Below are 10,238 nucleotides of genomic sequence, written 5' to 3'. Positions count from 1 at the left end.
GAGAGAGAGAGAGAGAGTGAGGGAGAGGGAGAGGGCGATATCTCCACAAGAAATGGCTGTCACCTGCAGGATACTTCAAGCCGATGAGCATGGGGACCTGCAGCATTGTCAAAATCCTTGGCCCCTTGCAGCTGTGGATTCACGACACCATAGAGAAGCATAAGATCCTTTGAACACCGAGCTGCATCTTGAACTGAGAGCAGACAAGTCAGACTCTGCTCCCTCAGGACCCCTCCGCTCTCAGACTCTGCTTCCTCCAGACCCCTCCGCTCTCACCTGCATCGGATTCACCGTTGCTTTTCTTGCCTTCAAGTTGGTCTCTAAGACCTGCGAAAAAACGATTGTGAGCTTGTCGCTACTTTCTTCTCCTGATCCCCCTTATCTCCATTCTTCCACTTCCCCTTCCCCTTCCTGATGCTCCCTGCCCGGCTGATGCTAGCCTCAGCTCCTTCTTTCCCTGTCCTCTCCTTCCCCCGCTCCATCTCTTCCAATCTCCTCGTCTTCTCCCTCCTGGTTCCTCCAGACGCTTACCGCTAGCAGCGAGGCCATGGCTGCCACTGTTAAAGTTGATCAAAGTCAAGAAGAATCACAAGAGGAAAACAAGCAGACCAGGAAGAATATGATAAGGGTCCATGGTGGAGAGGTCGGAAACCCTAAATAGCATACTAAGGGGTCAACAACCAGATCAAGAGCAATTCACCAGAGGAAAGTTTCAGTGCTGAAGCTCGGCTGAAAGTTCCCGAGGTCCTTGGAAGAAATCATCTCTTGTCTTTTGCAGTCATAAAATCTTCACACCTTGATCCCGAAGAAGATGGAGATGAACACAGGCGCCTGCCAACATCTTAGCTCCTTCTTCACTTCATTGCGCTGTACCTGAGCAAAGGCGTTCACAAAGAGCTTCCATGGCCGGCAGTTTCCATGGCTGCATCTTCACATGAGAGGAAAGGCGGCGAGAGAATGTCCAGCCCTCACGCTTTGTAGATCTCGTCAAGCTTCATCTTACGACGACTGTCTGCGCCTGACATGAAAGTTCAACGCGCGAAGTACGAGCAGAGATAGCTAAGGAGGGAGATGGGGTTGTAAGAGCTCACACATGACGAGCAGGAGCAGGAGCAGGAGCAGGAGCAGGAGCAGGAGCAGGAGCAGGAGCAGGAGCAGGGCGTCAAATTCTCACCAGGATCATTGTAGACTTCCTTTGCTGCCTTGTACTCATTCTCGATCTCCTAACACACTCCACTGATCACAATCCCCAAGCGCCTTCTCTCCCCTCGTCCCTCACCTGCAGCTTGGGAGCGGCGGCTTGCAAGTTTCCAGTGATCCTATGCTGGTAGACGACGAGAGGAAAGAAGGCCAACCTCACACAGCACGTGACTCCGAGGATAGTGAGCGACCATGGAATATCCAAGGAGCTGTGAACATGTTCTAGGACCTGCACCTCAACTCATGCGTTGGACCATCGCAAGGCACCTCACCTCCTGTGCGAAGACGATGTTGGGATACGACGATGTCTCTCCAAACCAGTGTGAGATTCCGAATGCAGCTGTCAGCCCTGCGTCTTCGCTGCCCGATGGAACCGCCACAAGCTGATCCTCGCCATGGCGGCAGGCAGTTTCACTGCTGACGTGTTCCTGACCGCTGCTGACATGTAACGACCTGCTACAGAGCAGAGCAGAAGCCCCGAAGTGATTAGCTCTGAACGATCTACAAGAGTATGTCCTGAAAACATCAGAGAGCATCATCGATCTTCCTCCTGGAAACGCTTCCCACCCTCTCCTCCGTTCCTTCTTCTGCATACCCTGATTCGTGGACGTTCCGAAGTCCGCATTCTCCGCATGGCGCAGCCCCACAAGCCCAGCACGCGTACCATGCAGCCTCAAACCCTTCGCTTGCATGCTGCCTGAGTTCAGCGCCCTCTGCATCGCCTCTGCCGCTCTCCTAAGCCCTCGCATCCCCTCCCCTAGCGCCGACCCTGCCATGGGTCCCAATTCTCTTTTGGGTCCCAATTACCCTGAGGCGGGTTTCTCTTCCAAAAGTTTAGTCAACTACCGTCCTCTCCGCCGCCATGGAGCAGAGAGGGGGAGGGGCCGCTGGGGGGAGAGGGCAGGGAGAACGTAGCAGGAACGTACAAGCTCTCTTCCTTCCCTGTTGATACCTCTCACTCTCCTCCTGTCATCGTTGCACAGAGAGGCCGGCTGCCATAACGATCTTCCGCCGCGTTCGTGGGGGGATTCTTAAAGCGCCTGTCCCGGATTTTTGGCTGCGCCACGAAAGCTCGGGGGATCTTTGCTTCGTAACTGAGATTGGACGCTCTGATTGACTGTTATTATCCGATCTTGCAATGATTTGATCTCAATCAACCCGTTTGCAATCTAGAGAAATTCAGATTTGCTGGCCAAAGCTGGCAGGGGAAGAGCAGTATGAGCGGAATCGACCACACAGCGCCTTCGACAGAGGCGGCGATGCAGAATGGCGGCTCTCGACCCAACCCGTCTCGTGCATGTCGGCCAAAGATTGATGACAGCGAACGCATCGTTAACATCTTGAACTCGATGGGAGTGAATGATTTCGGTACAATCATCCCTATTTGCAAAATGTGCGAATCTGACGTGTTCATGTGGCAGACAACAGGGTTGTACAGATGCTCAGAGAGATTTTACACAGATTCAACGTGGATGTTTTCAAGGAGGCTGTGTGGGCTGCACATCAGCGATTAGGGACGAAGCCCGACGAAGAGAAGACAAATCCAACAGTGGAGCTTGACGACCTCAAGCTTGCGCTGGAGATGAAAGTTCAGCACGCGCAGGAATATGCTCAGCGACCGGATGCAGAGAAACTGGAGGAATGGGCGAAAGCCAAGAACGCATGTCCTTTGCCCAACATCCCAAACAGGCCAGGCATTCCCCTGCCCCAGGAGAGGTTCTGTTTGAACGCTCCCAACTTTCAGATTGTCGCTCCTTCTGAGATGGATAAGGACAGGGGCAGGAGAAGTCTTGCTTCTGAACCTGTTCCGCCCGCACAGGCAGGACTTGCTGCGGGCGAGGCCGGGAGCAACGTGAAACGGAGAAAATTGTGGAATGAGAAAAGCTCGTCAACACTAGAGGAGTGGGCAAACAAATCTGGCAAAGGGTTCAACTTCAAATGGTTGTAATGACGAGAGCAGTATTCATCATTCATAAGCATTCGTTTTACCACTTTCTTGCAACGTAAATACTTAAAAGCAGATGAAATTAAACAGACTTGATCTTGGTCTTCAAACCATCGCAGGTTTGCTTCGCGTTTCCGAGAAGCATCATGGTATTTTCCTGATAAGCAAACATATCAGCATTCAATAGCTGAGGCAATAAAGAATTCACATTGAAGAAGACAGGGTTGTCCACATCCGCATATCCGGCAGCTAACGACCTCTTCATGACGATGACCTAGAGAAAATCTGTTACAACCCTCGATGCAGGCTATTCCCACGAGATGATTTCGCTCACCTGTTTTGCCTTCCATACGTGCAGAACGGGCATACCAGCAATGACAGAATTGGGATCATCAAGAGCAGCACTGTTGATGGTATCGTTGGCTCCAATGCACAAAGCAACGTCGCAGTCTTCAAAGTCTTCGTTGATTTCATCCATTTCGAGAACAACTGAGATTTTCAAAGTTTGTCAGAAACTGGAAGAAGAACGCTTTTGTACACTTACTATCGTATGGAACTCCTGCTTCAGCAAGAAGCACGTTCAACTGACCCGGCATACGGCCAGCAACAGGGTGAATACCAAATCTGACATTGACGCCCTTTGCAACACAAGGCAGTCAGTTAAGAAGGATTCAAAGCAAACATCCACCTTCTCGCGAAGACTTGAAACCATCTCTGCAATGTCGTATTGGGCCTTTGCGACAGCAACACCGTAACCAGGAACGATGATAACATTCTTCGCGTTGACAAGCATATCAGCAACAGCGTCAACGTCGGTAGTAGTGGCAGTTCCGGTAATCTTCATCTTCTCTCCTCCTCCCGTGCTTGAAGTTCCATAGCCTCCAAAGAGAACGTTTGTAAGGGATCTGTTCATGGCTACGCACATAATGTAGCTCAGGATCGCTCCAGAAGCTCCAATCAAAGAACCAACAGTGGTCAAGAGACTATTGTTGAGCATAAATCCTTCAGCACAGAGGGCCCATCCAGAATAAGAGTTCAAAACTGTGATGCAAACAGGCATATCAGCTCCACCAATGGAAGCAGTGATGTGAAATCCAAGAGCTCCAGCAAGTGCGGTTGTCCCACTCAAAGCCAAAACTCCATTAGTGACATTCATCGGGTCCATCATCATGTAACCCAAGCATCCAATGTTGCCCGCAAGCATTCCAATATTGATCATGTCCTTCCCTGGGAGACACCATGGAGCAGAGCCCATCTTCTCAGAAAGCTTAGCGTAAGCAACCAAAGAACCGGTAACAGTAACGGCACCAATTGCCGTTCCAATCCAGGCGGTGACTGCATGGTGAGGATCCATGATGTACGAACCAATGGAGGTAGTCACAGCAGCAGCACCAACCAAAGAGTGAAACAGAGCAACAGTCTCTGGAAGCTGGGTTGGCGCAAGGCCTCGTGCGATCATGAAACCAACGGAGCCACCAGCCGCGCAAGCCATGGCAATCTGACCGTAAACTTGAGGAGTCTGTGAAATTGCACCCAACGTAGCCGCGATACCCGTAGAAACACCAAGAATGGCAACGGGGTTGCCAATTCTGGATGATTCCATCGTGCTCATGCAAGAAATGCCACCAATGCAAAGAACACCGGAAGCAACATAGGCAAGACCAGTAGTATCTACACCAAGGTATTTGGTAGTGAGCAGATAGCCACCGACGAGAGCAGCCATTGGCATAGCATAGTAATGATTGTGTTCCTCAGGGTCGGTCGGGCGACGGAACATATCAAGCATTCTCTGAGTGATGATGAAGCCACCAACAATGTTTACGGATGACATTGCAACAGCTACTGCACCCAACATCTGAGAAGAAGTAGTTGGAAAAAGTCCTCCTCCCATGATGACCATACCGCCTGCCGCAGTCATGCCGGAAATGGCATTGGTAACTGACATCAGAGGGGAGTGGAGAGCAGGAACAACCCCCCAGACAGTGTAGTATCCACCAATGCAAGCCAACGAGAAGGTGGTGAACATAGCATGAGATGAAGGTTCAGGAGTGAGAAGACCAACGCCATAGATCGATGCTCCGCCTGCTGTTAAATAAAGAGACCTCTGGAATTCGACCTTGAACAAACAAAATTAAGCAAGTACTGACAATCATTTACGTCTGTACCTTCTGATGATCAACAACCACCTCTTTGACCTTCGCTTCTGTCTTCTTCTGAGGGGTAGGAGGAGGAGTTGGAGGGGGTGGTGCTGGCCACATCAATTCACCCTGTAGCAAACCTTCAGCAGGATTCCTTTTCAAGCATCGAGACATGCCTGCTTGAGAATGCAAGATCCACGGCAAACAACATCTTCCATGTCCATGTAAAACATTCCCTTTTCGGCCCTATTTCCGTCTCTTCCAAAGGACTGCAGAGGCAAATAGAACCAATTACACCGAGAAATTCACATCGCCAGGAGATCATTTCACTACGCACCAGCATGAGTGCAGAAATGTTGTTACTGTAGAGCTGGCTCGACTGGTTCGCAAGCTGCAAAATCGTCACTCTACACGAAAGAAGTCAAATCCAGGATACCTGTGATGGGAAATCGGTCAATCCAATATGTGTCACCCCCTGGCCATAAACATAGACTTCGCCAGGTTTCGTGGTCTCAATGTTTCCTGCCGGCAACTTTAGGTCGATGGCGACAACCCGATGAAACAACCTCCAGCCTCAGCCGCAAGATCAACAACGACAGAGCCAGGCTTCATCGAATCGATCATCGCCTGCATATGCGAATCAGTCGCTTGGAACCTAATTTACCAAAGAAAACCTTGCTGATGAGCTTTGGTGCGGGTTTCCCAGGGATCAAAGCAGTGGTAATGATAATATCAACCTCCTTGGCCTGAGGAAACGTAAGACACGTAAGAATCCCAGACAGAATGTTAAAATTATATACTTCACCTGCTTTGCAAACAATTCCATCTCAGCAGCAATAAATTCCTTCGTCATTTCCTTGGCATATCCACCAACACCTTCTTCAAGCTCGAATCCCTTCATCTCCAAGAATTCCGCTCCCATAGACTTCGCCTGTTCCTTGACAGCTGGACGAGTATCGAAACAACGGACAATCGCACCCATATTCTTAGCTGTTCCAATGGCTGCAAGACCAGCAACTCCTCCACCAATCACAAGAATCTTAGCAGGCTCTGTCTTTCCGGCAGCAGTAATCTGGCCCGTGAAAAATCGTCCGAAGTATGAAGCGGCCTCAACAACAGCCTTGTAACCTGAAATGTTCGCCATAGAGCTCAATGCATCATAGACCTGCGCTCTGCTGATGCGTGGAACGCACTCCATCGCAAAAACATTCATCTTCTTCTTCGCCATCAGATCAACGAGGCTCTTGTTTTGTCCTGGGTAGATGTACGAGAACAAGGTGGACCCATCCTTGAAAAGCGCAACCTCATCGGCGCTGGGAGCACGAACCTGCCATGTTTTTACAAGGAGACAACAACATGCAATTAAGATCAACCTTGAACACAATATCTTTCTTGAACACGCTATCGGCCGACTCGATTTTAGCACCAACACTCGAGAAGGCTTCATCTGCCATGTTCGCAGGTTCTCCAGCTCCCTTCTCGATCGAAACGGAAAATCCCTGCTTTACAAGCTTCTCTACAACCTTGGGGGTGGTAGCAACACGCTTCTCGCCCGTGAAAGATTCCTTGGGCACACCGAGAGAGAGCTGCGAGTACGGAATTCCAGGAGAAGCAGGCTTCGCTGCTTCCGAGGAGAGCAGCCTCCTCCCACTCTGGTGAGTCAGGATGAGGGACCTCGCCCTCAATGAGGACGAGATTCTTGCCGCGCGACCCGCGGACTGCATGGCGGCTGCAGGGGCGACGGCGGATTAGGGAAGGGGCGCTAGGGGAGGGGACGTTGTGACCCGCTGGGTGGGGTACTAATTGAGCTCCTTCATAGTGGGGTAGGGGTACTCAAAATACCCACCCTAAATATACAAGATCAGATATAAATAAGGGGGTGATGATTCAATCCTGAGTGAAAAGGAAGGGTGGGTAATACCGTTCCTTGAAAATGAGATAACCCCCACCCTCCGTATGGCCACGAAACCACCCCCGTGGTTGAAGGAGAAACCAACTCTCATTTGCAACCCAAAGAGTACCCACTTTTCTCGTGGGAAATGACCCCTGCCTGGAGCGTCTTTCGTTTCCGGTACAGCAAGGTCGAACGAGTTTTCAACACTTCCACAGGATTGCTCACACCCTCCCTGGAAACTTGACAATCACCTACTACATGTCCATACAACCCCTTCCATTGTATGATTTGATCTAGGAATTAGAGGGGTGTATCGAGATCCACCCCACCCTCTGTGTTCACAGCTGCTGACGGAAGTCAACTAAACTTAATTAGGGATCATTGCTCTCTGATACGTTGCCTCGACTGACCCCCAATGGAGCTACCCCTACCTCCTCTAAACAAGTCTAAAATACCCTGTCTTCTATAGACCCGGCAGGTGTAGCCTACCCACCCCGCCGACCCCGAAAACTCGTCTTTTTTTATCATTCCCAGCCCATCTGGATTGGGGCTTCGCTCCGACAACCCAGAAAATACCGGTCCTTTTCATATATATAGAGGGGGTCAGGGGTAATGGTGCTGACCTACGTCCGATGATGGAGGCTACATCGAACATTCGGCTCCATGTCGAACCTTTAAATATTTTATCCTCCCTAATTTTCAAAGGCTGCCCTGAGATCAATAAAATTTGAAAAATGAAACCCTAATTTGAAAGGGTGACTTCAATTCTGACTTGCACCCTTCAAGCCCCGGCGGGCCGCCCGGCGGTGCTGTGAGTCAGAGTGGCCCGGCCCTCACTCTCGGGCCCGGCTAGTCCGAACTTTTGTGAACTTCAGTGACTTTACTCTCATATTACGGTATGTAGGCTGAGTGGGGTGGTATGCAGGGGATCGGAGGGGTACTCAGCAGGAACCCCTGTTGGCTAAAAAATCAGTGGTCAAAACACAGCATGGGAAGCGTGGAGTAGGAGGTGAAGAGGGAGGGACGGAGGGAGGGACGGAGGGAGGGAGGAGGAGGATGCAGGAGGAAGGAGGAAGGATCCAAGGTAGAGGAGAAAGAAAACAAAAGGTCTCTGAAGAAGAGAGAGAGGAAGGGAAGGGGTTGGAGGGTATCAATCGCTGGTCCGTGAAGTCTAACGCGGGAGTTGACTCGCACGTCAATTGCACGATGAACAAAGGAGGGGACACTGTACCTGGACTTTCTCCGGCATTGTTCTGGTGCGACGGAAATGTTTCTGGCGACCTATCGATCTACCATGACGAGGACGTGCGGCGGTATGCCCTGATAGCTACCGTCGCTTCAACCTCCCCTTACACCCTTCAACGAACTCCGCTGGACAAGTTGCTGATTGCACACAAGAAAAAGGAGAAGATTGTCAAAGAGTTCCAAAATGTGAACAACTTCCACAAGTCCATGAAAGACCCGTTCTCGAATTCTTTCCCGCATGGCTACTGCAGACCAATGTGCAAGGGATCTTTCGCAAAATCCCACAACGACATCTTTATGAAGAAAGCTGGAGAACGGAACATCATCGCAGTCATCTTACAATGCCTCAAATGATGTCGTTCTAGCAAGGACACACGATTGAAATCAACCATTGTTTTTGTAGTGATTTCTTCTCAAAGTTCAATAAATACTTTACAACATCGGCTTGTTCGCGCCGATCGTCGTGTGTGTGTGAATGGTGTTGGAGCAAAGATTGAAGTTAACATTGCCTTACAGGACACGCCCTCGACTGTGCCTGCCTGTCCATGTCCTACAGCGGGCAGGTTTGACTTGACTGCGACTTTCACCAGGAGGATTACGAATCGCCATCGAAGCAGATCACGAAACATCTGCATCATCCAACCGTTCGCAATGAGCTCCGAGCTTCTCCCGCACCTCTGAACACAACATGCATGTTCCTCGGCCCTTGTTCTTGACCATCTTCTCCGACATTCGACCAGAACAAGTCCCACTGCATCTTGAGAACCTGCTCATATCGCAGCATGAAGCTGTCCATATCAAACATCCCTGTTGACACGCATCAGTCGTTGACCATGATATGACTTTCTGACTCGCCGCCATCTGTTGAGTTCTTGTCCTTCACCAGACGATCTCTTATCCCCCGGATGAGCTCTGATGGAATGTCACTGCACAGCACAACTAGGTCGGGCAGGAGGAAACAGCGACACCTGGTTTCTCGACAAGCTTACTTGCTATCTTCACATAATCCTCCCCATTTCGCGCTGTCAAGATTTCCATCCTCGCACCTCGGTTGAAGCTGGCCCCATACCTGCACCCCCTCCAGTGCTCAATCAACGGAAACTGGGGTAGGGGTAGGCTGGGGTAGGAGGAGGGAGGTAGGAGGACGGTAGTTGGAGGGAGGTAGGAGGAGGGTAGGAGGAGGAGGAGGGGAGTTGGAGGGAGTGTGATCCTATAGAAGCTAAGAGCAGCAGCAGGTTGAAGAAAGAACCATGAGCGATACTAGAAAGTTCGTTGAGAATGGAGGAGAGGGAGAAGGAGATCGAACAGAGGAACGAGAAATGGGAGGAAGATGAGAAGGTGGTGGTGTAAGACGGGGTAAGCGGGAGAAGGAGGAGAAGGAGCAGGAGCAGTGGAGGTGAAACTATGCACCTTGCAGAGAATTTCTCCTGTGGAGCGCTGATGATAGGGACATCAGCCCAGTAGGAATCTAGCCCCGTCGTCCCCCCGTTGTACTCGTTGTTGTCCAGAAAGACATCCGCCAGCGCATGGCGATGCTGTCCTCACATGAGACCGAAGCTCCCTCCTCCCTCCCTCCTCCCTCCCTCCTGCTATCCCCGTTCTCCTCCTCCCCATGCACCTGCTCGACCTGCTGCTATACTGCCCATTGACTCATCGTATTACCAGGTGCTGCCAAATCTTCTCGTGGGGAGCATACCTTACTCTGTTCTCTTCGACACCTTCGCTCATCATCAGCCATCGCTAACTCCCTTCTCTCCCTCCTCTCCTTTTCCACTTCCTCTCCTTTCCCCCTTTCCCTCTTCTCCTTCTTACCGCC

General features: G+C 50.8%; 5 protein-coding genes across 5 annotated transcripts in view; 2 read left to right on the top strand and 3 right to left on the bottom strand.

Moving 5' to 3' along the window:
* The window catches only part of GUITHDRAFT_100801 (hypothetical protein), a gene marked incomplete at both ends in the record, with an annotated part of 2,103 nt that extends 127 nt beyond the window's left edge, over nt 1-1,976 (bottom strand). Inside the window, 14 exons of the mRNA XM_005840758.1 lie at nt 64-97; nt 149-193; nt 277-327; nt 532-557; nt 610-653; nt 701-747; nt 796-831; nt 874-922; nt 973-1,018; nt 1,175-1,223; nt 1,280-1,429; nt 1,473-1,583; nt 1,634-1,716; nt 1,796-1,976. Coding sequence (XP_005840815.1) covers nt 64-97; nt 149-193; nt 277-327; nt 532-557; nt 610-653; nt 701-747; nt 796-831; nt 874-922; nt 973-1,018; nt 1,175-1,223; nt 1,280-1,429; nt 1,473-1,583; nt 1,634-1,716; nt 1,796-1,976 — 952 coding nt within the window. The remainder of the gene's footprint in view (nt 1-63; nt 98-148; nt 194-276; nt 328-531; nt 558-609; nt 654-700; nt 748-795; nt 832-873; nt 923-972; nt 1,019-1,174; nt 1,224-1,279; nt 1,430-1,472; nt 1,584-1,633; nt 1,717-1,795) is intronic.
* Nucleotides 1,977-2,516: 540 nt separating this feature from the next.
* GUITHDRAFT_59456 (hypothetical protein) lies at nt 2,517-2,932 on the top strand (the record flags this gene model as incomplete). The annotated part of the gene is made up of 2 exons (XM_005840757.1): nt 2,517-2,568; nt 2,622-2,932. Coding segments are annotated over 2 exons (363 nt in total), but the record flags the coding sequence as incomplete, so codon positions are not given.
* A 295-nt stretch (nt 2,933-3,227) lies between these two features.
* Nucleotides 3,228-7,007, bottom strand: GUITHDRAFT_156975 (hypothetical protein; the record flags this gene model as incomplete). The annotated part of the gene is made up of 14 exons (XM_005840756.1): nt 3,228-3,302; nt 3,354-3,419; nt 3,480-3,634; nt 3,690-3,783; nt 3,834-5,261; nt 5,341-5,412; nt 5,460-5,552; nt 5,621-5,674; nt 5,720-5,805; nt 5,850-5,910; nt 5,958-6,029; nt 6,089-6,610; nt 6,657-6,904; nt 6,935-7,007. 14 exons carry the CDS (start codon nt 7,005-7,007, stop codon nt 3,228-3,230), a joined length of 3,099 nt encoding a protein of 1,032 aa, XP_005840813.1.
* Nucleotides 7,008-8,383: 1,376 nt separating this feature from the next.
* GUITHDRAFT_100798 (hypothetical protein) lies at nt 8,384-8,776 on the top strand (the record flags this gene model as incomplete). The annotated part of the gene is made up of 1 exon (XM_005840755.1): nt 8,384-8,776. The coding sequence occupies one exon, from the start codon at nt 8,384-8,386 to the stop codon at nt 8,774-8,776; it is 393 nt and encodes a 130-aa protein (XP_005840812.1).
* Nucleotides 8,777-9,242: 466 nt separating this feature from the next.
* Nucleotides 9,243-10,238, bottom strand: part of GUITHDRAFT_132875 (hypothetical protein) — a gene marked incomplete at both ends in the record, with an annotated part of 3,912 nt that continues 2,916 nt past the window's right edge. The window contains 4 exons of the mRNA XM_005840754.1: nt 9,243-9,334; nt 9,412-9,491; nt 9,833-9,957; nt 10,119-10,140. Coding sequence (XP_005840811.1) covers nt 9,243-9,334; nt 9,412-9,491; nt 9,833-9,957; nt 10,119-10,140 — 319 coding nt within the window. The remainder of the gene's footprint in view (nt 9,335-9,411; nt 9,492-9,832; nt 9,958-10,118; nt 10,141-10,238) is intronic.

This window comes from Guillardia theta (assembly GCF_000315625.1).
Source record: "Guillardia theta CCMP2712 unplaced genomic scaffold GUITHscaffold_5, whole genome shotgun sequence".
NCBI classification, from domain to species: domain Eukaryota; class Cryptophyceae; order Pyrenomonadales; family Geminigeraceae; genus Guillardia; species Guillardia theta.
This window is presented reverse-complemented; position numbering and strand designations above follow the sequence as displayed.